The sequence below is a fragment of the Mauremys mutica genome, chromosome 1 (genome assembly GCF_020497125.1).
Source record: "Mauremys mutica isolate MM-2020 ecotype Southern chromosome 1, ASM2049712v1, whole genome shotgun sequence".
Classification (NCBI taxonomy): Eukaryota; Metazoa; Chordata; order Testudines; family Geoemydidae; genus Mauremys; species Mauremys mutica.
Window position 1 is genome coordinate 1,460,147 of NC_059072.1, and position 26,531 is coordinate 1,486,677.

At 61.6% G+C, this 26,531-nt stretch overlaps 1 protein-coding gene across 5 annotated transcripts in view; it reads left to right on the forward strand.

The window, feature by feature from the left end:
- Positions 1-25,798, forward strand: part of CPT1B (carnitine palmitoyltransferase 1B) — a 52,470-nt gene extending 26,672 nt beyond the window's left edge. For all 5 annotated transcript variants that reach the window (XM_045026960.1, XM_045026951.1, XM_045026968.1 and 2 more), the window contains 14 exons: positions 876-1,013; positions 2,017-2,094; positions 2,294-2,401; positions 2,506-2,590; positions 4,102-4,297; positions 4,878-5,063; positions 6,514-6,619; positions 8,762-8,878; positions 13,310-13,474; positions 14,796-14,930; positions 15,492-15,644; positions 21,374-21,487; positions 24,061-24,153; positions 25,472-25,798. In XM_045026960.1, the coding sequence (XP_044882895.1) occupies positions 876-1,013; positions 2,017-2,094; positions 2,294-2,401; positions 2,506-2,590; positions 4,102-4,297; positions 4,878-5,063; positions 6,514-6,619; positions 8,762-8,878; positions 13,310-13,474; positions 14,796-14,930; positions 15,492-15,644; positions 21,374-21,487; positions 24,061-24,153; positions 25,472-25,561 (1,764 nt within the window). In that variant the 3' untranslated portion in view covers positions 25,562-25,798. The remainder of the gene's footprint in view (positions 1-875; positions 1,014-2,016; positions 2,095-2,293; positions 2,402-2,505; positions 2,591-4,101; positions 4,298-4,877; positions 5,064-6,513; positions 6,620-8,761; positions 8,879-13,309; positions 13,475-14,795; positions 14,931-15,491; positions 15,645-21,373; positions 21,488-24,060; positions 24,154-25,471) is intronic.
- Positions 25,799-26,531: the final 733 nt, after the last annotated feature.

Here is a 26,531-nt window from a genome sequence, read left to right on the forward strand (position 1 = left end):
GGCTACAGGGGAGGGGCAGCAAAGGAGTGACCGCTCCAGGGAGCTGCAGTTGGACAGCGCAGGATCCTCGGTGTTAGGGACCAGGGAAAGCAGCACGGCACAGACACGGCACAGACACGCCCGCTGCAGCCTCCAGGCCAGGAGCAGAGTGAGTCAGACCCCCTGGCCTGGCCGTGGAGACCCCTGGATGTCACTCTGGGCTGGGTGGCTGTCTAGAGGGGAACAAATGCAGCCCAGTGGGCACCCCAGGAGCTCTGCCCTGCAGCGTGGGCAGACGGGGTGCAGCGTGGGGACCCCACCAGCGCCCTACTGCTGGGCAGGCAGCAGGGCTGGTCCTGCCGCAGGCCCCGAGCGTTGCCGGGAATGTTCAGCAAAGGAAGACTCCGGAGGGGCTGGCTGGGGGCGTGGGAATGGGAGAAGCCAACCCGGCCTCGAGTGGCTACAGAACTAGTGGGGTGGGGACCCAGGGAGGGAGCGGCTCTGTTGGGGGGATTCCAGGGGGTGGAAAGGGGAGAAATGGGGGAATCAATGCAGGAAATGCGAAGCCTGGTTTCAAGCAGCGGCTCCTGGCAGGGAGCTGGGGGACTGTCTCCCAGGAGAAGGGCTTGGGAACCGGGCTAGGGGGCATTGCTTCCTGACGGGTGGAGCTGGCTGGGACCTGTCCCCAAGGGAAGGGCTGGGACACTCAGAACTGCTGCTGCTTGGAGCGGGGCTGGCGAGGGGGCAGCTCAGACCCACCCAGCAGGAATCCTCTCTCTGCTCTGAAAGGAAGCATGCACCCACTCTGAGCCCTGCCCAGGATGGCGGGGACCCAGGTGGGGGGCTCAGGCTGCCCCCACAGGGAGCCCGGGCTCAGGCTGGCCGTGTCTCTGCAGTACCTGGAGTCCGTGCACCCGCTGCTGGAGGATGAGAAGTACCGTGAGATGGAAGTCCTGGCCCAAGCCTTCCAGCAGCACACAGCTCCCAGGCTGCAGAAGTACCTGGTCCTCAAATCGTGGTGGGCAACCAACTATGTGAGTTCCCCTGCCCCTGTGCCACCGAGTGCCCGGAGCCAGCAGCCCTCCCGCTCCACTCTGCTCCAGTTCCTGCCTCTCCCGCCTTCTCCTGGGTCCCTCCCCAACTACCCCAAAGCCAGGGTCCGGAGGCCGGTGGGCTGTAGGCTCTGGGGGTCTGCGGTGCCCGGACTGGCAGGACGCGGGAGCTGGGTGGTGGGAGCTCGTGGCGAGCCTGCCTGCTGGCAGGGGCTGGCTCCGCATAGGGGACAGCTGCCCTGGGCTTGCCCTGGCAGTACCCCCCACATCCCGCTAGCCCCAGGGCAGGAGTGGGGCTCTCAGGCCTGTGACAGGAGCTACAGCCCATCTGCCCGACATGTCCAAGTGGCTCCATCTGCCTCGGCTCTGCCTGTGGGCACCAGTGCTGGCTGTGAAGATTCACTGTCCCCCTGGCCCCGCCATCGGCAGCAGCTGCTCCAGCATCAGTGCAGCGGGAAGCGAGGACGGTTAGGCACCCTCCAGCCACCCCGCTTGACTGGGAGGGGGCCGGTGGGGAGCCGTGGAGCAGACACGGAGGTCGGAGGCTGGGGAAGGGCTAGCACGGGCTCAGAAGTGACCTGGTCCTGCCGGAGTCCATGGGAGCCCGCAGGCCCCTCCCAGGTCTAACCGGCACGGCAGCATGCCCAGTCTGTCAGGGGGTGGGGGGTGGGGCAGCAAGACTCAAGTCCTGGTGAATCAGGGACCCCGGCCTGCTCCCCTCTCAGGAGCTTGGGGGCTGCGGGAGGCAATGCAAGGACACAACCCGGCGTGTTCCCAGCCCCTCCTGCAGGAGGCACTCACAGCCCAGCTGTCCCAGGATGGGAGGTGGGCACCTGGGACCACCCGCTGGGACATGCCCTGGGGTCCCACGGCCTCAGAGAAGGCAGAGGCAGCGCCACGGAGGAGTCGGGCAGGCCCCTGCCAGCCCTGGCCTCTCCCGCCGCCCTTGTCTGTGCTGCCCGCTCATGACGCTCTCCCGTTGCAGGTGAGCGACTGGTGGGAGGAGTACGTCTACCTGCGCGGACGAGGCCCCATCATGGTCAACAGCAACTACTACGCCATGGTGAGGGTGCAGGGCCGGCGAGGGGGGGCTTCAACCCGTCCTCTCCAAAGGGCCCCCGGTGGAGTGGCCAGAGACTGACCCCCTTCCCCAGAGGGGCCCCCTGCTGCTGGGCTGGGGGCTGCACCCCCAGAGCCTGAGCAGTGGGGGCTGGGGCTCGGCTCGTGGCAGGCTGTGACCCTCCCCTCTCCCCATTGCCCAGGATTTCCTGTACGCGACACCCAGCCCCCTGCAGGCAGCCCGGGCCGGCAACATCGTGCACTCCATCCTGCTCTATCGGCGGAAGCTGGACCGTGAGGAGATCCCCCCGGTGAGCGTCTGCTCGTCACGTGGGGCAGGGCTGGGGGGGGCACTGAGGCTGTGGGAGGGGCAGGCAGGGACTGTGTGTGAGTCCTCTCTGTGCTGTGCTGCTAGGTGATGGCGCTCGGCATCGTGCCAATGTGCTCCTTCCAGATGGAGAGAATGTTCAACACCACCCGCATCCCCGGGACGGAGTCAGGTACGTGGCACAGGGCGAGGCGGGAGCAGGAACCCGGAGCCGCTGCTCCCTCTCCCCAGAACCAGGACCCAGAGCCCGTTTGCCCTGGGCACAGCAGCTCTGTTCCCCCAGGGGCAGCGCCCGGAGCCCGTCCCCCCGTGGCCTGGTGGCTCCGTTCCCCCAGGGCAGCGCCCGGAGCCCGTCCCCCCGTGGCCCGGTGGCTCCGTTCCCCCAGGGCAGCGCCCGGAGCCCGTCCCCCCGTGGCCCGGTGGCTCCGTTCCCCCAGGGCAGCGCCCGGAGCCCGTCCCCCCGTGGCCCGGCGGCTCCGTTCCCCCAGGGCAGCGCCCGGAGCCTGTCCCCCCGTGGCCCGGTGGCTCCGTTCCCCCAGGGCAGTGCCCGGAGCCCGTCCCCCCGTGGCCCGGTGGCTCCGTTCCCCCAGGGCAGTGCCCGTAGCCCGTCCCCCCGTGGCCCGGCGGCTCCGTTCCCCCAGGGCAGTGCCCGTAGCCCGTCCCCCCGTGGCCCGGCGGCTCCGTTCCCCCAGGGCAGTGCCCGTAGCCCGTCCCCCCGTGGCCCGGCGGCTCTGTTCCCCCAGGGCAGTTCCCAGAGCCCATCCCCCCACTGCCCAATGGCTCCGTTCCCCCAGGGCAGTGCCCGGAGCCTGTCCCCCCGTGTCCCGGTGGCTCCGTTCCCCCAGGGCAGCGCCCGGAGCCTGTCTCCCCGTGGCCCGGTGGCTCTGTTCTCCCAGGGCAGCGCCCGGAGCCCGTCCCCCCGTGGCCCGGCGGCTCCGTTCCCCCAGGGCAGTGCCCGTAGCCCATCCCCCCGTGGCCCGGTGGCTCCGTTCCCCCAGGGCAGTACCCAGAGCCCATCCCCCCACTGCCCAATGGCTCCGTTCCCCCAGGGCAGCGCCCGGAGCCTGTCCCCCCGTGTCCCGGTGGCTCCGTTCCCCCAGGGCAGCGCCCGGAGCCTGTCCCCCCGTGTCCCGGTGGCTCCGTTCCCCCAGGGCAGCGCCCGGAGCCTGTCTCCCCGTGGCCCGGTGGCTCCGTTCTCCCAGGGCAGCGCCCGGAGCCCGTCCCCCCGTGGCCCGGCGGCTCTGTTCCCCCAGGGCAGCGCCCGGAGCCCGTCCCCCCGCGGCCCGGCGGCTCTGTTCCCCCAGGGCAGCGCCCGGAGCCCGTCCCCCCGTGGCCCGGCGGCTCCGTTCCCCCAGGGCAGCGCCCGGAGCCCGTCCCCCCGTGGCCCGGTGGCTCCGTTCCCCCAGGGCAGCGCCCGTGGCCCGGCGGCTCCGTTCCCCCAGGGCAGTACCCAGAGCCCATCCCCCCACTGCCCAATGGCTCCATTCCCCCAGGGCAGCGCCCGGAGCCCGTCCCCCCGCGGCTCTGCACCGCAGCTGGGCTCTTTCCCAACACTCCCAGGTGCAGGGCCCCGTGGGCCCTTGGTTACCCCCGAGGGCTGCCGTGCAGGCCCAGGCTGGATCCTGGCGGGCTGCAGCGAGCAGAGGAGAAGGTGACTGTGGCCGGTGCGTCTCCTGCCCGCAGACACCCTGCAGCACCTGTTGGACAGCAAGCACCTGGCCGTCTACCACAAGGGCCGCTTCTACAAGCTGTGGCTGTACCAGGGCGGGAAGCTGCTGAAGCCGCGGGACCTGGAGCTGCAGTTCCAGAGGATCCTGGACGACCCGTCGCCCCCGCAGCCCGGGGAGGAGAAGCTGGCGGCACTCACTGCTGGAGAAAGGTGGGTACCCAAGGAGGCCGTGCCAGGGGCTGGCTAATGGGGCACTGCCAGCCTTGGGGACCCAACCCTGGGGAGCTGGGAGCCCCTGGCCCAGCGAGCTGGTGATGGGCATCACCAGCTGGGAGACCGCCCAAGTGCAGGCAGGGGAGGGGGACTGGGCCTGGCCAGTGGTGGGATGCGGGTGGGGGAGGGGGACTGGGCCTGGCCTGTGGTGGGAGGAGGGGGAGGGGGACTGGGCCTGGCCAGTGGTGGGAGGAGGGGGAGGGGGACTGGGCCTCACCAGTGGGGTTGGGGGAGGGGTTGGGGGAGGGAGACTGGGCCTCACCAGTGTGGTTGGGGGAGGGGGACTGGGCCTGGCCCGTGGTGGGAGGAGGCGGAGGAGGACTGGGCCTGGCCAGTGGTGGGAGGAGGTGGAGGGGGACTGGGCCTGGCCTGTGGGGTTGGGGGTGGGGGAGGGGGACTGGGCCTGGCCCGGTGGGATGGGGGATGGCCAGGGGGACACATCAGGATCCTGGCATAGGTCTGCCCCAGCCCCTTGATCAGCCTCAGTAATGTGCCCCCCGCCCCCCAATGTGGCCAGGGTCCCGTGGGCCGAGGCCCGGGCCAGGTTCTTCAGCCAAGGGAAGAACAAGGTGTCTCTGGACGCCATCGAGCGGGCTGCCTTCTTCCTGGCGCTGGACGAGGAGGCGCACGGGTACGAGCGGGGCAGGGAGGATAGCATGGACGGGTACGCCAAGTCCCTGCTGCATGGCCGCTGCTACGACAGGTAGGGGACAGAGCCTCCGCCCCGCACCTCCACCCTGGCACTGGCCTCCCCAGCCTTGACTCTGGCCTCTTCCCATCACGGCATCCCTTCCCGTTCCCTCGCACGCCCGTGCCAGCCGCGGGTCTCAGGCTGTGTCCCCCGCCCCCTTGTGCTCCCCTTGTGCCAACCGCGTGTGTCTCGTGCCGTGTCCCCTGCCCCCTTGTGCTCCCCTGTGCCAACTGCGGGTCTCATGCCGTCCCCCGCCTACTTGTGCTCCCCTGGTACCAGCCATGTCCCCCGCCCCCTTGTGCTCCCCCCGTGCCAGCCGTGGGTCTCGTGCCGTGTCCCCCACCCCCTTGTGCTCCCCCCGTGCCAGCCACGGGTCTCCTGCCGTGTCCCCCGCCCCCTTGTGCTCCCCCCGTGCCAGCCGTGGGTCTCCTGCCGTGTCCCCCGCCCCCTTGTGCTCCCCCCGTGCCAACTGCGGGTCTCACGCCGTTCCCCCGCCTCCTTGTGCTCCCCCCGTGCCAGCCACGGGTCTCAGGCCGTGTCCCCCGCCCCCTTGTGCTCCCCCCGTGCCAGCCGTGGGTCTCAGGCCGTGTCCCCCGCCCCCTTGTGCTCCCCCAGTGCCAGCCATGGGTATCCTGCCGTGTCCCCCGCCCCCTTGTGCTCCCCCCGTGCCAACTGCGGGTCTCACGCCGTTCCCCCGCCTCCTTGTGCTCCCCCCGTGCCAGCCACGTCCCCCAGCCCCTTGTGCTCACCCCGTGCCAGCCACGTGTGTCTCCTGCCGTGTCCCCCGCCCCCTTGTGCTGTCCCTGTGCCAACCACGGGTCCCACACTGTGTCCCCCACCCCCTTGTGCCCCGCCATGCCAACCGTGGGTCTCACGCCATCCCCCGCCTCCTTGTGCTCCCCCCTGTGCCAGCCGCGTGTGTCCCCCGCCCCCTTGTGCTGTCCCTGTGCCAACCACGGGTCCCACACTGTGTCCCCCACCCCCTTGTGCTCCCCCCTGTGCCAACCGTGTGTTTCTCCTGCCATGTCCCCCACCCCCTTGTGCTCCCCACTCTGAACTCCCCCCGTGCCAGCCACAGACATCTCAAGCCGTGTCCCCCTCCCCCTTGTGATCCCCCCACGCCAGCCACGTGTCTCCTGCCATGTCCCCCACCCCCTTCTGCTCCCCCCTCCGAACTCCCCCCGTGCCAGCCACAGACATCTCATGCCGTGTCCCCCACCCCCTTGTAATTCCCCCACGCCAGCCATGTGCACCTCACATCCAGCCCTCCACCCCCCTTCCCGTTGTGTGCAACTCATGCCATGTCCTCAGTGCCCTCGTGGCCGCCAGGACCTGCCGGGTGTGTACGACAGTGTGCCCCTCCCCCCGTGCCCGTTGTGTGCGTCTCATGCTGTGCCCCTGCCCCAGCACCCTCCCCGTCTCAGTGCCTGCCAAGTAAGTCTCATGCTGTGCCCCTCCCCAGGTGGTTCGACAAATCCTTCACCCTGGTCGTGTATAAGAACGGCAAAGTGGGCACCAACGCGGAGCACGCGTGGGCCGACGCACCCATCATGGGGCATCTCTGGGAGGTAATGGGGGGAGGGGGCCGTCCATGGCGTGCCTGGGGCAGGAGCCAAGATCCCACCCTCAGTGCAGGGAGGATAGTGTCAGGGTGTGCGGGTCTGAGCCCTGGTGGTGCGGGGTGATGCTGGGGGTGGGTGGGGTGGGCACAGGGACAGGAGGGGCTGTGGGTCCCAGCCCGAGGGGGTATCATGGGGATATGGGCACAGGGACAGGAGGGGCTGGGGGTTCCCAGCCTGGATGGGGTGTCGGGGGGATGTAGCACAGGGACAGGAGGGGCTGTGGGTTCCCAGCCCGGGAGTGGTGTTGGGAGACGTGGGCACAGGGACAGGAAGGGCTATAGGTTCCCGATCCAGGGGGGTGTCAGGGGGACATGGGCACAGGGACAGGAGGGGCTGGGGGTTCCCAGCCCGGGGGGGGTGTTGGGGGATGTGGGCACAGGGACAGGAGGGGCAATGGGCTCCCGGCCCAGGGGGCTATTGGGGGGATATGGGCACGGACAGGAGGGGCTATAGGTTCCTGATCCAGGGGGGTGTCGGGGGGACACGGGCACAGGGACAGGAGGGGTTGTGGGTTTGTGCCGGTGCTGCCCGTGGGAGCCAAACCCCAAACGCTGGTGAATATTCCAATACTTAGATTTACCAACCAGCACAAAACAGCTTCTACAGCACCTCACTGGTTACTCAGAAGTTCAAACACCGCAGTTCCCTTAAAGTGCCCAGCCTCAGGCCTCCGTCCAGACGCACACGTCAGATATGATGATGATTCCTGAAAATCTGATCTCATCATATAAAAGAAAAGGTTCTTCCAATCCCAAAGGATCAGCCACATACCCAGGTCCAATTATAACGTAGATCTTACCCAAAGTACACGCTCTAGTCAATTCTTATTAACGAAAATAAAATTTATTATAAAAGAAAAGAGAGAGAGAGAGTTGGTTACAAGATCCATATGCAGACAGACTTGAATTCAATTCTCGAGGTTCAGACACAGCAGAGATGAGCTTGTAGTTGCCAAAAGTCCTTTTAGAAATAGTCCAGAGGTTACAGTCCAATGTCCATACTCAGGGTGACTCCAGTCAATGACTGGGGATCTCAATCCTTGGGGCTTAAGGTTTCCCCCTCTTGAAACCCAAAGCAGATCTGAGATGAAGCAGGATCGTGTCCCAGGGTTCTTATACATTTCCAGCAGCCTTTTGGCCCGAGAAAACAATAGGCTTAACTCTCCTTCCAAACATCCTGTCAATTAGCACAGGGGAATTTATCCATTAAACAGTTCAGATACAGGTTAGCACAACCTTCAAAGAGATACATAGACAATAATACTATTTCACTCAAGTATCATCATAAATGTTAATATTCCCTTTTTTGATCTTTGAATTAAAACTATAGCAATAGACAAGACTTGTTTGCTGACATCACAAGACCTGAGCAAACATCTCCCCTTCTACCTCTACCAATGCAGACTTGCATTTCAAAGCTCTAGTCATTTACAGATCTTCCTAACCAGTCCTTAAGGTTCACCCATGGGTCAGGTCAGTTTGTGAGTTAATTAACTCTTTCGGGCCCTGCCACCTTCCAATGAAATATTATATTACACTCATAACGTCACAGGGTTCCCAGCCCAGGGGGGTGTCGGGGGGATGTGGGCACAGGGACAGGAGGGGCTGTGGGTTCCCAGCCCAGGGGGGTGTCGGGGGATGTGGGCACAGGGACAGGAGGGGCTGTGGGTTCCCAGCCCAGGGGGGTGTCGGGGGATGTGGGCACAGGGACAGGAGGGGCTGTGGGTTCCCAGCCCAGGGGGGTGTCGGGGGATGTGGGCACAGGGACAGGAGGGGCAATGGGCTCCCGGCCCAGGGGAGTGTCGGGGGGATGTGGGCACAGGGACAGGAGGGGCTGGGGGTTCCCGGCCCGGGGGGGTATTGGGGGGATGTGGGCACAGGGACAGGAGGCGCTGTGGGTTCCCGGCCCGGGGGGGGTATTGGGGGGATGTGGGCACAGGGACAGGAGGGGCTGTGGGTTCCTGGCCCAGGGAGGGGTATCGCAGGGATTTTGCACAGGGACAGGAGGGGCTGTGGGGCCCCGGGGGGGTGCAGGAGTTTTTCCTACACTCACACAGGCCCCTCCCTCTCCTCATCTTTTTCTCTGCAGTTCGTGCTGGGGACAGACAAATTTCACCTGGGCTACAGTGACGGGGGGCATTGCTGTGGGGAGCCCAGCGCAGCCATGGCCCCTCCCCAGAGGCTGCATTGGGACATTCCAGAGGAGGTAGGTTTAGCCCAGCTACAAGCAAGGGGGATTCCTTCCCCGCAAGCCCGACTGCCCTGCCCCCGCTAGGATCAGCAGACCCCCTTTCCCACCAGCTGTGAGCCGGGCGCTGGCTCCCCCGGCCCTGCCAGAGCCTGGAGTCGCTCACTTCCGGCCCCTCTCCTCTTCCAGGCTTGGGGGTAGCTTTGTTAGTGCAGGTTGCAGTGCAGGTAGCAACTCCTACAGATAAGACTGCCAGACGCTTCCCATTGTAAAAGCCTGTTTTCAGCTGCTTATAAGTTTGTCAGACTTCAAGCCTTGGGCGGGAATTTCCGGGCCGAGGGTCTGCCTCGGGCCGAATTCTCCTGGAAAAATAAGAAAAAACAGGTTGGCTGTGCCCACGAATGAGCTTGGGGAAAGTACATTGATTTGTCCACATGAAATGTTCCGCGAACTGCTTCGTGGTTTTGGAGCCGAGCCTGGGGTGAGCCTGCGTCAGGCGCCTCTTGTCATCCCAGTGCAGATCCCCAGCTCTGAACCTAGGAAAATCTCCGTTTGCAAGCGCTCAGTGGAGATTGGCAGCTACATTCTCCAAGATTCTGTCTGCACTGAGCATGCTCCCTCTCCTCAACGCTCCAAGGTGCGACCGGGCGCTGCTCTGGAGCTGCTCCCCACCAAGCCAGGCAGGACTCTGGGGAGCCTCCTCTCCCTCGGAGCAGCCTGTCTGCAGGGCAAGAAGCTCACATGGCTTCACCTCCTGGGTCTCTCCTTGGAGCATTCAGCATCCTCTGCCCCTCCGTGCGCTGCCCACAGCGAGTCCGCCCCGGCGGGGTCCTGGGGGGGCCAGAGGGTCCTGCCCCCCCACTTCACAGTCAGACGCGACTCTCAGCCAGCCAGTAACACAGAGATTTATTAGACGACAGGAACAGGGTCTAAAACAGAGCTTGTAGGTACCGCGAACCGGACCCCTCGGCCGGGTCCATTCTGGGGGGCAGTGAGCCAGACCCCCACGTCTGCCTTCACTCCTCGTCCCCAGCCAGCTCCCAACTGACTCCCCCGCCAGCCCCTCCTCCTCTGGGCTTTGTCTCTTTCCGGGGCCAGGAGGTCACCTGTTTCCTTTGTTCTCCCACACCGTTAGCATCCCCTTGCAGGGGGGAAGGGCCCCGGCCATTAGTTGCCAGGAGACAGAGTGTCAGCCATTTATGCACACTGGCCTTTATCCAGTGCATAGGGGAAACTGAGGCACCCCTACAATATTCAGAGGAAACATTAAGAACAGTCCCACTTCATCACATCTCTCCCCTCTTCGAGACCTGGGGACGTTCAAACCCACCAACGTTCCCATGGATGCCCCATCATATTGGCAGGCTCTGGCCTTACGCGGCCGCTCCCCACCTTGTGGCCCAGGTGTGACATCTTGGCTATCCCCACCTTACACTTTTCTACCTTTACAATCAGTCCTGCATCCTGGAGGCGACCCAGCCCCCTCTTCACCTGGGACACGTGTTCCTCCCAGGTCTGGCTAAAGACACAGATATCGTCAACGTACGCCTGGGCAAAGTGTAATCAGAGATGGGAATTGAGTCCAGTGAGGGGCTAGCTTCTGCCTTAGGGAAGAGATCCAGCAGGGGATCATCCCCCCTTCTCCTCCCACTGCCCACACATGGCCCGAATCAGCCTCTCCCCGGCCCAGTACGGCTTCGTCATGTTGACACGGTACCCTCGGTGGCTGTGAGCCCGGCTGGACAGTTCCACCACATAGTTCACCTCGTGCAGCTGTGCGATGACCTTAAACGGCCCGTCCCAGGCGGCCGGGAGCTTATTCCTCCGCACTGGGATGAGAAGCATCACCTGGTCTCCTCCTTGGACCCCAATTTATATAGTGAAACTTGAGTCCTGCTTAGCTAGACCTTAACCGATCATTTTACTGAAATCTATCTAACCAGTCCTAACATATTGTAACACAATTCTCTGACCAACTATATCCCACCACCCTAATTATCTTACACCCAGCAAAATGAATTACACAGGAGAGAGAAACAACTAAAGAACCAGACAGATAAACAACAGGGAAGTGGGGACCATAATGAAAGAAATGAGGATTTCACAACCACAACCATTGAGAAGGGATTTCTTGCCAGACAGATGCTGTCAAACTAAGTGTTCTTTAACCATCTTAAGATCTGTTCCTTTATCTGGTGATAGTGGGGGCCATTAGGACAGGTTCCACAGGTTGACTGTGCGTTATGTGGAAGTTATTTACTTAACTATATTTTCCCCCAAACTACGCTGAAGTGCAGAGGAACGGAATCTACCTAGTTTAGATCTCAGGTGGTGCTTGGCATGTTATTTAGAAAGGACTAAGTCATTTTGTTCACCACCTTATCTCCCCTGTTGAGCGGATGAAGGGACAACCAGTCTTGGCTCAGTGCATTTCCGGGTGGTAACTGCCTGCATTACCATGGCTTCCAGGTGGCTAGGGTGACCCTTCCACAGCCATTGCGGGGTCATTCAATGAGCGCACAGGTGTGTCACGGGGTCCCCGGGCGATGCTCTGAAACTGCTCCCCACCAAGCCAGGCAGGACTCTGGTGAAGTCTCCTCTCTGTGAGCAGCCTGTCTGCAGGGCAAGAAGCTCCCACGGCTTCACCTCCTGGGTCTCTCCTTGGAGCATTCAGCATCCTCTGCCCCTCCGTGCGCTTCCCCCAGCGAGTCCGCCCAGGCGGGGTCCTGGGGAAGCCACAGGGTCCTGCCCCCCCATTGCGCAGTCAGACGTGACTCTCAGCCAGCCAGTAACACAGAGGTTTATTCGATGACAGGAACAGGGTCTAAACCAGAGCTTGTAGGTGCAGAGAGCAGGACCCCTCGGCCAGGTCCATTCTGGGGGGCAGTGAGCCAGACCCCCATGTCTGCCCTCACTCCTCGTCCCCAGCCAGCTCCAGACTCCCAAAACCCCTCCAGCCCCTCCTCCTCTGCTCAGCTCCTTTCCCGGGCCAGGAAGTCACCTGACCTCTTTGTTCTCCAACACCTTCAGCTATCACCTTGCATGGGGGAAGGGCCCCGGCCATTAGTTGCCAGGAGACAGAGTGTCGGCCATTTATGCACACTGGCCTTTATCCCACCTCCTCGAGACTTAAGAAATGCATAGGGGAAACTGAGGCACCCCGACAATAATCAGAGAAAACATTAAGAACAGTCCCACTTTGTCACAAGGTGATATTGGCTGCATCTCTTAGCACTGTCTCAGCGCTGGATAGCTGCAGGGCTGCGATGTGGTCTTCTGTGCATACTTTTTCTAGACATGATGCGATCACCAGGGCATCGAGCTCGGTGCAGACTTTGGGAAGGCAGTTCTACACTCTGTTAAATAGACTCCGAGTCCCCCTTGGGCTGGAACTGCTACTTACCTGTATTGTAACTGGCGCTCTTCAAGATGCAGGTGCAGATGTGTATTCCACAGTCCACCCTCTGCGTCGGAGTCTCCAGCCGGGGAGTTCGGTGCGAAGGACTGAGGGGGGTTGGGCAGTGCCACCCTTATATAGCCATGGGAGGAGCTATGAGGGGAGGAGCGTGAGTGCCACCCCTGGGGTACAGCTGGGCAAAATTCCCCCACTTCGGTGTGCTGAGCAGCGCACGCCTGAGTGGAATACATGTCTGCACACACATCTCGAAGGACAATGGTTACAATACAGGTAAGTCACCATCTTTTCTTACCTCCCCAGCCCAGAGGAGAAGTTAACTCCTTCACCCCCGTGGGGTAACAATACAAAGTGAGGGGAAACTGAGTCACATACATGTCCATTAAAATATTACAAGGAAGCCCAGGTTCTCGCAGTGCTGATGTAATTATCTACTGCACCTTAACACAGACGCACAACGGGAGGGTGGAGGCACCAGGCAACCTCCATTCTGGCATTTTCTAACTATTGTGGGCTTGGCATTGCCACGCTCGCGTTATTCTAACGTCGTTTTGTGTGTGTGATTCTGTCTGCTCCTGATGGCTCTTCCCTCCTCTGCCAGCGGGGTCAGGAGCCCTGGTGCTGTCTGGCGTGGGCACCCCGAGCACTAGATGCTGCCCTCAGGGGCTGGGGGACTGAGGCTTGAGCAGTGGAAGGGGTAACCCAGGAGGCTGCGGGGGAACCCCCCCACCCCCCAGCCTTTGTGCTCTGGGAAGTGTGACCTGGGCTGGAGCCTGATGGGGTCTGTGTCCTGCCCACCGAGGGCCCCAGCTGCTCCTCTCCCTGACTCAGCCTGGCCCAGCCGGACATTGCTAGTGGAACTGAAGCTCTGGGTTAAATCCCAGGGAGGAGGTTTGTGAGCTGCCGCCCTGGGAGCTCGGAGAGGCCCTGCGAGATCCCCCGCTCCCAACATTCCCAGTCCCCATTAGCACGGGAGCCCCGCTCTGGCCCCCGCGTGCTAGCCAGGAGGGCATCAGCCGGTGCTCTCTGTGCAGTGCAGGACGGTTATCGACAGCTCCTACCGCGTGGCCAAGGCCCTGGCAGACGACGTGGATTTCCACTGTTTCCAATTCTCCAATTTCGGGAAGGGCCTGATCAAGCGATTCAAGATCAGCCCCGACGCCTTCATCCAGATCTCGCTGCAGCTGGCTCACTTCCGGGTAAGCGCCGCCCCGTGGCCCCGTCTGTGGCTCTCTCCGTGTCTGGTGCCCACTGAGGCGGGTGCAGCTGGCTCACTTCCGGGTAAGCGCCGCCCCGTGGCCCCGTCCGTGGCTCTCTCCGTGTCTGGTGCCCACTGAGGGGGTGCAGCTGGCTCACTTCCGGGTAAGAGCCGCCCCGTGGCCCTGTCCGTGGCACTCTCCGTGTCTGGTGCCCACTGAGGCGGGTGCAGCTGGCTCACTTCCGGGTAAGCGCCGCCCCGTGGCCCCGTCCGCGGCTCTCTCCGTGTCTGGTGCCCACTGAGGCGGGTGCAGCTGGCTCACTTCCGGGTAAGCGCCGCCCCGTGGCCCCGTCCGCGGCTCTCTCTGTGTCTGGTGCCCACTGAGGTGGGTGCAGCTGGCTCACTTCCGGGTAAGAGCCACCCCGTGGCCCCGTCCGTGGCTCTCTCTGTGTCTGGTGCCCACTGAGGGGGTGCAGCTGGCTCACTTCCGGGTAAGAGCTGCCCCGTGGCCCCGTCCGCGGCTCTCTCTGTGTCTGGTGCCCACTGAGGTGGGTGCAGCTGGCTCACTTCCGGGTAAGAGCCACCCCGTGGCCCCGTCCGCGGCTCTCTCTGTGTCTGGTGCCCACTGAGGCGGGTGCAGCTGGCTCACTTCCGGGTAAGAGCCACCCCGTGGCCCCGTCCGCGGCTCTCTCTGTGTCTGGTGCCCACTGAGGTGGGTGCAGCTGGCTCACTTCCAGGTAAGCGCCGCCCCGTGGCCCCGTCCGCGGCTCTCTCTGTGTCTGGTGCCCACTGAGGGGGTGCAGCTGGCTCACTTCCGGGTAAGAGCCACCCCGTGGCCCCGTCCGCGGCTCTCTCTGTGTCTGGTGCCCACTGAGGGGGTGCAGCTGGCTCGCCATTTTACTGTAATTCTACCCAGGTTGGGGTGTTTCTTAAGGCCTCAGCTCCACAATCCTGGGGGCTGCAGTCTCGGCCGTTTCCAGCCCTCGTGGCTGCAGGGGAAAGGTTGAACATGGAAAGCCCGAGTGTCCCCGTTGGCTCAGACCCAGGCAGCAAAGAGCAGCTCCCAGTGCGCGAGTTACAGTCTAGGGACTGTTTGGGGCCAGCGATGGTGCCAGGGGCCTGTCCGGCTCCCTCCCCGCAGCCCTCCCGGTCCCCACTGGCAGGGCGCGAGCGAAGGGGTGAGGGGAGCCTCTCGGCCAGGCCCCATGCGCTGCTCCGCTGGGCTCCCCCCATGGGCACGAGGGGCAGGTAGCGCTCCTCACTCCCCCCCATACCCCCTCCTGCCCCCCACCCCAGCTCTGATCTGCCCCGTCTCCTTCCAGGACAAGGGCAGCTTCTGCCTCACCTACGAGGCGTCCATGACGCGTCTCTTCCGGGAGGGCAGAACCGAGACAGTGAGATCCTGCACCAGGGAGTCCACGGCATTCGTACGGAGCATGATGGACCCGGCCCGGGGCGTGAGTGTAACCCACCAGGCCCAGGGCCCCCCTGCATCCCCCCAGCCAGGCCCAGGGCCCCCCTGCATCCCCCCAGCCAGGCCCAGGGCCTCTCCCTGCATCCCCCCAGCCAGGCCCAGGGCCTCTCCCTGCATCCCCCCAGCCAGGCCAGGGCCTCTCCCTGCATCCCCCCAGCCAGGCCAGGGCCTCTCCCTGCGTCCCCCCAGCCAGGCCAGGGCCTACCCCCCCAGCACACCTATCCCCCCAGGCCCACCCCCCACTGCTGGGCTAAGCTAGGGTCCTTCCCCCGCATGCTGTGCGTTACTCACTGGGCACTATGCTTCTTCCACAGTGTCCAGTGGGTCCCATGGGCTGCTAAGGGGGTGCTCTCCCCAGGGCTGGGCACAGTAGAAGACACCCCCTAGAGCCAGTGCACTCAGTCAGAGCCCTTGGTGGAGGGGGAGAGTGGCACAGGGAGCTGCAATAGGCCACGGTCGAGTCCCCAGCCCACACCCCACGGAGGGGGAGCCCCTGGCCCCTGTGTCCCGGCTCTGCCCTGAGTGTGCCCTTTTCTCACTGCAGCAGCTGGAGCGTCTGCAGTTATTCCAGGTGGCAGCAGAGAAGCACCAGCAAATGTATCGCCTGGCCATGACGGGCGCCGGCATTGACCGACACCTCTTCTGCCTCTATGTGGTCTCCAGGTACCTAGGGGTGGAGTCACCCTTCCTGGCGCAGGTGAGGATTCCCTAGGGTCTCCTTGCACAGGCCACAGCCTGCTGGGATGGGTGTGCGCCGAGCCAGGGCAGCAGGGGCTGCACAGACAGGGGACGGCTGCTCCAGCCCTGCACCTCCCATATGGTGCCAAATAACCATAGCCCCTGCCAGTGCCGTCTGCTGTGTGTGCGGGGCCTTGTGGGGATCTGCCTTCCACCTGTTCCCGCCTTCGAACTCGGACTCCAGGGAGACGTAATCTCCACGCCTGGTTCCAACCCTGAGCAGGAGAGAGGGTATGAAAGGAACAGCAGAGGGGAGGGGAAGGGACATTAAGAGGAAAGAAAGTGGCCGTGCCAGTGACCCTAGCAGCCAGGTAGGCGATACTGGCACCAGAATGACTGTGCCCAGCTGGGGGAGGAATCTGGGCGAAGCCGAGCAGAAACGACTAAGATGTCTGACTCCAAGGCAAGGAGCCTGGGTAACAAGATGGAGGAGAGGTGAAAGCAGGTATTCTAGGGGTAACAGAAAGGAGTGGGAATAGTAGTCATGAGTAAGGCTAAGATTTGGTCAGGGATATTTTTAGTAAAAGTGACAGACGGATCACGGGCAAAAAAGAAAAATTCACGGAAGCTGTGACTTGTCTGTGACTTTTACTAAAAATATACCTGACAAAATGGGGATCTGTGGGTCCCCACACTGCCTGAAGTGGGGCAGCTGCGGAGGGGCTAGGAAAGACCCCTGCCGTCTGCAGCTCCAGGGGTCCCCTGCTGCCCGTGGGGGCCAGGAGCTGTGGGGTACTCCCGTTGGTGGTAGCCGGGGGCTTGGGGATTCTTCCCAGACAAGCGCAGCTCCCAGGCTGCTGCACTGGGCAGTTCCCAACCTCCGCAAGCTGAAGTCATGGAGGTCACTGGAAGTCATGGATTCTGTGACTTCTGCGACCTCAGTGACTAAATCGTAGCCTTAGTCATGAGTGGAGCACAGGTACTGAAGGGTACGTGCTGTTCAGCAAAGACAGAAACAAAGGCAAAGGTTGGAGTGGCACGGCATGGTAGTGATGAGGAGGCTGTACAGAAATGATGGAGTGAATAAAACAGAATCTGTTTGCGTCAAAATCACTTTGGGGAAGAAAGATGCTAGAGCAGGGGTCTCAAACATGCGGCCCGCGGGCCGCATGCGGCCCGCGGAGCTCTTCCCTGCGGCCCGCGGAGCTCCCCAGGGGAGCTCCGCAGGGGCCCCCAAGAGAAAAGCGGAGGCTCCCGCCTCCGCCCCTCTCCTGGAGCCTCGGCGCATAGAGCGCCGAGTCTCCGTCCGAGCGCCTGAGCCCCACCCCGATCCGAGCCGCGTGGGGAGGGGGAGGGGCTGGGAGCTCTGGGCTGAGCGCTGCGCTCGGCGTGGAGCTCCCAGTCCCGCCCCCTCACCACGCGGCTCTGAGCGGGACCGCCGGAGACGCGCTCGGGTAAGGGGGGGGGGGGAAAGCGGGACCCGCCGGGGCCGGGCCAGGCCGGGCCGGGGGGTGGGGGAGGGAAGCGGGACCCGCCGGGGCCGGGCCGGGGGAAGGGAAGCGGGACCCGCCGGGGCCGGGCTGGGGGGGGGAAGGGAAGCGCTCAGGGCTGGGGCAGAGGATTAGGGTGCGGGGGGATGAGGGGTTCATGATGTGGGGGCGCTCAGGGCTGGGGCAGAGGATTAGGGTGTGGGGGGATGAGGGCTCTGGCTGGGGCTGAGGATTAGGGTGCAGGGTCCTAGTGCCTGCCCTCCGCCAGTACTGGCAAGGCAGGCTTCCCTTACCCTGAGCCTCTCCAACCCCAAACCCTCAGCCCCAGCCAGAGCCCTCATTCCCCCCGCACCCTAATCCTCAGCCCCAGCCCTGAGCACCCCCACATCATGAACCCCTCATCCCCCAGAACCCTAATCCTCAGCCCCAGCCAGAGCCCTCATCCCCCCACACCCTAATCCTCTGCCCCAGCCAGAGCCCTCATTCCCCCCGCACCCTAATCCTCAGCCCCAGCCCTGAGCACCCCCACATCATGAACCCCTCATCCCCCTGCACCCTAATCCTCAGCCCCAGCCAGAGCCCTCATCCCCCCACACCCTAATCCTCTGCCCCAGCCCTGAGCGCCCCCACATCATGAACCCCTCATCCCCCCGCACCCTAATCCTCTGCCCCAGCCCTGAGCGCCCCCACATCATGAACCCCTCATCCCCCTGCACCCTAATCCTCTGCCCCAGCCCTGAGCGCCCCCACATCATGAACCCCTCATCCCCCCGCACCCTAATCCTCTGCCCCAGCCCTGAGCGCCCCCACATCATGAACCCCTCATCCCCCCGCACCCTAATCCTCAGCCCCAGCCCTGAGCGCCCCCACATCATGAACCCCTCATCCACAGCCCTCACCCCACACTCCAAACCTCTTCCCTAGCCCTGAGCCCCCTCGCATCATGAACCCCTCATCCACAGCCCTCATCCCACAGCCCAACCCTCTTCCCTAGCCCTGAGCCCCCTCCTGCATCATGTACCCCTCGCCCTCAGCCCCACAGCCCTCACCCCTGCACTCCCTCCTATCCCCAAACTCCGTCCCAAAGCCTGCACCCCCACCCCCTGCCGCAGCCTGGAGCCTGCATCGAGCACAGAGCCTGCATCCAGACCCCCTCCCCCACCCAAACTCCCTCCCAGAGCCTTAGGCAGTAAATCTAAGTGCGTGTTTTGTCCTTTGAGTGAGGTGCATTACTGAGTGTATATATTTATTAAAACTGCGCGCGCTTAGGGGAGGAGGTGGAGAAGAGACAGGGCAGGGGCGGGGCCTCATGGAAGGGGTGGATTGGGGGTGGGGCCAGGGGCAGCAAGGGGGTGTGTCAGTGATGCGGCCCTCGGGCCAATGCACTAGTCCTCATGCGGCCCTCGGGGTCATTTGAGTTTGAGACCCCTGTGCTAGAGGTTCCCCTGGGATAGTGCTCTGGGTCTGCTGCAGACCCCCAGGATCCGATCTGAGTATGGATAGAGCCTCCTTCATTTGTTTAATAAAGGAAAAAATTACTGGGAATTGTGTGATTATGGGAGACTTTAACTTTCCGGATATAGATCGGAGAACAAGTGCAACTAATAATGCTAGAGCCCAGGTACTCCTGACTGTGATGGCTGACAGACATCTTCACCAGATACTCACTGAACCGGGCGCTGCTCTGGAACTGCTCCCCACCAAGCCAGGCAGGACTCTGGGGAGCCTCCTCTCCCTTGGAGCAGCCTGTCTGCAGGGCAAGAAGCTCCCACGGCTTCACCTCCTGGGTCTCTCCTTGGAGCATTCAGCATCCTCTGCCCCTCCGTGCGCTTCCCACAGCGAGTCCGCCCAGGTGGGGTTCTGGGGAAGCCACAGGGTCCTGCCCCCCCACTTCGCAGTCAGACGTGACTCTCAGCCAGCCAGTAACACAGAGGTTTATTCGATGACAGGAACAGGGTCTAAAACAGAGCTTGTAGATACAGCGAACCGGACCCCTCAGCTGGGTCCATCCTGGGGGGCAGTGAGCCAGACAACATTATCTACCCTCACTTCCTGTCCCCAGCCAGCTCCAGACTGAAACCCGCTCCAGGCCCTCCTCTCTGGCCTTTGTCTCTTTCCCGGGCCAGGAGGTCACCTGATCTCTTTGTTCGCCTTTAGCTATTCCCTTGCGGGGGGGGGGGGGGGGGGAAGGGCCCAGGCTATTTGTTGCCAGGATACAGAGTGTCGGCCATTTATGCACGCTGGAGACTTAAGAAATGCATAGGGGACACTGAGGCACCCACACAGTGTTCAGAGGAAACATTAAGAACAGTCCCACTTCCTCACACAAACTCTAAAAACACGAAGGGAAAGAGTCAGGGAAGCGGACTGGACTGAAGAACTCAAGGATGTGAATGTGGAGGAGACCTGGAATTACTTTAAATGAAAGTTGCAGAAGCTCTCTGAAGCCCGCAGCCCAAGCAAGGGGAAAACATTGGCAGGGAAGGGTTGCAGGCCAAGCATCTCAAGCAGGTGATTAGAGAAAGCAGAAAGCCTACAAGGAGTGGAAGAAGGGAGGGATCAGCAAGGGAAGCTGCCACTTGGAGGTCAGGAAGTGTAGCGCTAAAGTGAGAACTGCCGGCAGCCAAGCAGAGCTGGACCCTGCAAAAGGAATTAAAACCAATAGTAAAAGGTTCTAGAGCCATATACATAAAAAGAAAAAAAAGGGAAGAAGAAATGGGACCGTTAAGCACTGAGGATGGGGTGGAGATTAAAGATAATCTAGGTGTGGCCCAACACCTAACAAATACTTTGCCTCAGTTTTTAATGAGGGTAACAAAGAGCTTAGGGGTAGTGGCAGGGTGGCCAATGGAAAGGAGGCTATGGAAGTAGAAATGACCACATCCGAGGTGGAAGTCAAACACAAACTATTTAATGGGACTAAGTTGCAGGGGCAGATAATTTCCATCCAAGAATATTAAAGGAACGGGCACATGAAATTGCAAGCCCAGTAGCAAGGATTTTTAATGATAAACTTGGGGGTCGTACCCTATGACTGGAGAATTGCTAATATAGTTCCTATTTTTACTGCAAGGTGAACTGTCAGGCTGAAGGGAGGTTACTAGTGTTGTTCCTCAGGGATCGGTCTTGGGTCCAATCTTATTTAACACACACATGCACACAGGCACCATGCGCACACCCCTCCACACACATGCACACTCTGCACACCCACATGCACACAGGCACCATGCGCACACCCCTCCAGACACATACACACCCTGCAGACACACATGCACACCCTGCAAACCCACACGCGCACACACACACACAGCACCATGCACACACCCCTCCACACACATGCACACCCTGCACACCCACATGCACACAGCACCATGTGCACACCCTGCACACCCACATGCACACAGCACCATGTGCACACCCTGCACACCCACATGCATGCAGCACCATGCGCACAGCCTGCACATACACACATGCACACAGGCACCATGTGCACACCCTGCACACTCACATGCACACCCTGCACACCCACATCCACACAGGCACCATGCGCACACCCCTCCACACACATGCACACCCTGCAAACCCACACGCGCACACACACACACACACACACACAGAGCACAATGCACACACCCCTCCACACACATGCACACCCTGCACACGCACACAGGCACCATGCGCACACCCTGCACACGCACACATGCACACAGGCACCATAAGCACACAGGCACCATGCGCACACCCTGCACACACACAAATTCACACCCTACCCCACCTGACACATATGTGCACACACCGTTTCACCCACACTCATCTGGTAAGGCCACCACAGACCGAGTGAACTCCTCCTGGAGGCTGGGAAGAGAGAGCCGGAGCCTTGTTGGTCTCTCCGTGTTCACCTCTGGACCGGGATAGACAGAAGCTGGCCTGGCCTGCGAGCTCCCCTCTGGCGTCTACCTGCCCCTATTCAGCCTCCCCCCGTGTGAAACTGCTCATGTCCTCGTGGCACTGGGGCGCTTACAGAAAGCCAGAAAAGGGCCAAGACTCAGCTGGGGATCCAGGCGTGTCAGTCTGGGCCCTGGGCTGTGGCTCTGGGCTGGCAGCTCTGCTCTGGGCAGTGCTGGGTTCTGGAAGGGAGGGCCCTGGGCTCTGTGCCCAGCTCAGGATGGTCTCTGCAGAGGTTGGAGCCCCGCGCTGGAGGGGAGGGGAGGTGGGGCTGGCAGGTGCATGGTGCTCACTGGAGTGTGGTTCTGGGCAGGTGCTGGCTGAGCCCTGGCGTCTCTCCACCAGTCAGACTCCCCAGCAACAGATCAAAATGTTTGATATGGAGAAGAACCAGGATCTCGTCTCCTCCGGAGGCGGCTTTGGCCCAGTGAGTTTTACTCCCACCTGGGGCTTCCGTTCTGTGCCTGGGCAGGGTGGGAGCATATGGGACTGCGGCTGTGTGGGTGGGGAGGGTCATTTGGGCAAATGTAGGTTGGGAAGGGCACTTCAGGGGGTGCAGTGGCTGGGCGGGGGGGGTGTTGGGTACATGCGTGGGGACAGGGCACCTCTGGTCTCTGCAGCGGCAGGGCGGGCGGGTGCCCTGGGTACACCGGGGGGATGGGGCACCTCTGGTCTCTGCAGCGGCGGGGCAGGGGGGTGCCCTGGGTACACCGGGGGGATGGGGCACCTCTGGTCTCTGCAGCGGCGGGGCAGGGGGGTGCCCTGGGTACACCGGGGGGATGGGGCACCTCTGGTCTCTGCAGCGGCGGGGCGGGCGGGTGCCCTGGGTACATGCACAGGGACAGGGCACCTCTGGTCTCTGCAGGGGCTGCACGGGCAGGAGTCCCAGCTGGGGCAGTTGGTGGAGCGAGGCTGCTCCGTGCAAGTGAGGGCAGTGAGCGTGACCCTATCGTTTCTCAGGGATTCTGGCATTGCTGCAGCTCGCGGGGCATCAGCACCCAAGTACCTTGCCCAGCCCAGCCCCCAGCTACCAGCCCCCCACTGCCTGTGCTGGGACGGGGCAGGGTCTGAGTGACACATATATAAATGTGAGTCAACAGTGTGACACTGCTGCAAAAAAAGCGAACATCATTCTGGGCTGTTGTGACGGAGCGATTCTGGCGGGACCCAACTGAGAGTGCCAAATCAGGACCAATTGCTCAAACAGGGCAGTTACAGCCCTAGGCTGGGGTTTCTCCACCTCTAAGGCAAACCAAACCAGCCAGACAAAAAGGACTTTGGTCTCACCCCACTGGCTAACCACAAGTCACACGAGCAATTTCCTCAGACACTCCAGTCTCCCAGCATCACCACCAGTGCACTCGTCCTGGGGATGAATGGTTATGAAAACCAACACCCCAATAAAAGGAAAAGGTTCTCTCGATCCCAAAGGACCAAGCCCCAGACCCAGGTCAATATACACATTAGATCTTACCCACAAATCACGCTGTTGCCAATCCTCTAGAATCTAAAATCTAAAGGTTTATTTACAAAGGGAAAAAGGTAGAAATGAGAGGTAGAATTGGTTAAATGGAATCAATTACATACAGTAATGGCAAAGTTCTTAGTTCAGGCTTGCAGCAGTGATGGAGTAAATTGCAGGTTCAAATCAAGTCTCTGGAATACATCCCCGCTGGGATGGGTCATTCAGTCCCTTGTGTAGAGCTTCAGTTTGTAGCAAAGTCCCTCCAGAGGTCAGAAGCAGGATTGAAGACCAGATGGAGATGATGCATCAGCCTTATATAGACTTTTCCAGGTGTAAGAATCTCTTTGTTCTCACTGTGGAAAATCCCAGCAAAATGGAGTCTGCAGTCACATGGACAAGTCTCTGCATACCTTGCTGAGTCACAAGGCGTGTCTGCCTTCTCTCCATGGGTCAATTGTGTAGCTGATGGTCCTTAATGGGCCATCAAACAGGCTAGGCAGAGCTAACACCAGCTTGTCTGGGAGGCTTCCCCCAGAAGCACAGCACAAACTTGAAATACAGACAGCATAGAGCCAACATTCATAACTTCAACTAAAAATGATACAGACATACAGACAGCATAATTATAACCAGCAACCCATAATCTGGTCTTAGACACCTTAGATGACCCCCTTTATCTAAGATTTGGTGCCACTGCAGGACCTTGGTTGCAACCCATGTTCTATATGGTCCCAATTTATATCAATAACGTCACAGCTGTATTAGCAGGAGTGTTGTGAGCAGGACACGAGAAGTAATTCTGCTCTGCTCTGCTCTGCACTGATTAGGCCTTAGCTGGAGTGTTGTGTGTAGTTCTGGGCACATTTCAGGAAGGATGTGGACCAATTGGAGAGAATCCAGAGAAGAGCAACAAAAATGATCAAAGGTCTAGAAAACATGAGCTATGAGGGAAGATTGAAAAAACTCAGTTTGTTTAGTCTGGAGAGGAGAAGAGTGAGAGGGGACATGAGAACAGTTTTCAAGTATATAAAAGGTTGTTACAAGAGGAGGAAGAAAAATTGTTCTTCTTAACCTCTGAGGACAGGACAAGACGCAATGGGCTTAAACTGCAGCAAGGGCAGTTTAGGTTGGACATTAGGAAAAACTTCCTCACTGTCAGGGTGGTTAAGCACTGGAATAAATTGCCTAGGGAGGTTGTGGATTCTCCGTCATCGGGGATGTTTAAAAGCAGGTTGGACAAACACTGTCAGGGATGGGCTAGATAATACTTAGTCCTGCCACGAGTGCAGGGGACAGGCCTAGATGGTCTCTCGAGGGCCCCTCCAGTATGACTCTGTGATGGCGCCGGGTTGCTGAGCACAGAGCCGGGCACAGGGAAAGGCTCACACCCACCCTGAGGCTATTATTGAATCTGGCTGGCCTGGCGACCCAATCGAGGTTGCACCACCCACAATCAGCGGCTCCAGCCCCTTCCTCCTGGCTGCATTCCCTGTCGGTGACACTGCCCATCCGCCTCTCTCTGACTGTCCCTGCAGGTGGCTGACGACGGATACGGCGTCTCTTACATCATTGCTGGCGAGAACCTGATCACCTTCCACATCTCCAGCAAGTTCTCCAGCCCTGAAACGGTCAGAGTCCCCCTCAACCTGGCTGGGCACAGACTGCCTGGCCGATAGGGGCCAGGCTAGGAACCCCTCCTGGGCCTCGTGGCCCATCAGCATTCGTGGCTCTCCCTAGGAGAGGAGCCCTGGGGTACACCCAGCCAGCCGCAGGGCAGCTCTGAGAGGGGACACAGGGTCTGAGAGCCCTCCCCTGGGGCCCGCTGTCCTTTAGCTATAGGAATGGGCCGTGTGGGTCAGCCCCAGGGCCCATTTCGCCCCCTCTCTGATGGGCCAGGACCAGGACCTTCGGAGGGAGGGGCAGGGATTCTGGAATAACGTGCCCTGGGAGAAGTGTCTCCCAGCCCGTTCAGTTGGGGGCTGGCTCGTAGCTCTCGGCAGGCCTTTCCTTCTGTGTTTGTCTAAGCAGGGATGTTCCTGTTACCCAGGCCTTGTTTGAAACTCACTAAGTCGTACCCTCTCTGGCAGCTTGTGGCAGTGAGTTCCACGGGTTAATTATACCATGGTGTAAGAAAAGCCTTTCCATTGCTTTGTGTAAATGTGCTGCCTGTCGGTGCTCTCGTGTGTCCCCTGGCTCCTCTGTTTTGGGACAGCACGTGAGAGTGCCCTGCCCTCCATTTCTGTCCTGTCAGCATTTCCTACCTCTGGCACATTGCCTCTTCTTCAGCTCCTGTCTAAACAGCCAGGCTCTCCAGCCGCTATGGGATCTTGCCACCCGTCCCTGGCCCCTCAATCCCTGCGGTTCCCTACCAGATGGGGGAGCATGGCCTGGCTCGGTGTAGCTCCTTTCCCTGGCCCTGCAGTCTGTGGGCATTGTCCCTGTGACTCGCCTGGGGCCAGATCTCCCACCTGTCCCAGCAGACATCTGTCTCCGGATGCCCCGTCTGCTGTGGGTGCTGTGCATGGGGTTAGGGTCACGCCTGCCGTCTGGGGCGTGGGAGCGCCCGTCAGGATCTCCGCACAGTGCACGCTGGCCGAGGGTCGGGAGGGGTTTGCAGATCACTCACTGTTGCAGGACCGGCCTCGCCCTGCAGCTGAGGTGTGTGCGGGGGTGGGGGTGGAGGGGAGCTGTGTCAGGGCCTGGCCCCACTCCGACGCCCTCCTGTTCCACTGACCCTCGTCCCCGTCCTGCCCTGTCCTGCTGTAGTACCCCACTTCCAGAGCAGAATGGGCCCCTCCACATCCCGCATCCCCCCAATGCCATGGGCCAGAGAACTCTGCCCACCTGGGGCTTCTCAAGCTGCCCCCTGCCGCTCCTGCCCCCTGCTAACCTACGGCTCTCGCTGGGACCCGGGTTAATCAGGTCCTGTCTCCTCTCTCACCACAGGACTCCAGACGGTTCGGGAGGAACATCCGCCAGGCCATGCTGGACATCGCAGATCTCTTCAACGGTCCTGCCAACAAGGTGGCCAACTGACCCCGCGCCATGGGAGGGGCGACGGCCCCTGTGCCGGAGACGCGTGAGGCTGGCCCCAGGGCGGAGGCCGTGGCCCCAGAACACCGGGCGAGCTGGCGGGGCTGCCCCTCCGGTGCCAGCGCTCGCCCTGCGGTGGGTCCCTGCCAGTCGGAGCCCGCCCGGCCAGCCACGGGGACCTGGGGACGCACAAAGCCGTGGGAGCAGGTGCGGGAGATGTCCTCCCTCAATATTACCGATAAAGGCTCTTTGTGTAATGCCAACCTGGCTGTCGGGTGATGGACTCCACCCAGAACTGGGAGGGGACAGACAGAAGGAAACTGCTGGGGAAAGGGGGGCAACCGTCCCCCATGCCACGGGCCGGGGGAATGAGAGTTGGGGAACAGGGCCAGCCCGGGCCTCCCTACCACGTCCTGATGGCCAAGGGGAGGCCGGGTCTGGCCGAGAGGGGAGGGAACGGGGCGGCAGGTTCTGGCCGGGCTGGTGGCTGGGCCTTTGCAAAGGAACAGAAGGAAGTTTGGTCTAAGTGGGACCTGGCTGGGTTTTGGGTGGTTTATGGGGTGGGGGCACCAGTGGGGTTTGGTATGGGGTGATGTGGCCTTGGCTGGGTATGGGGGGTGGGTCAGTGGGGTGGGGGATGGGGTGACGGGGCTCTGGCCGGGTGTGGGGGGTGAGTGGGCTGGGGGATGGTGTGACGGGGCTCCGGCCGGGTGAGGGGGGGGTGAGTGGGCTGGGGGATGGGGTGACGGGGCTCTGGATGGGTAGGGGGGGTGAGTGAGCTGGGGGATGGGGTGACGGGGTGTCACGGAGTGTAAGGGAGTCAGGCCCTGCACCCCCGGGCTCCCTGCTGATTCACAAGGACTCTCAGTCAGCCAGTAAAGCAGAAGGTTTATTTAGACGACAGGAACACAGTCCAACACAGGTCTTGCAGGCACAGACAACAGGATCCCCCCTATTAGGTCCATCTTGGGGC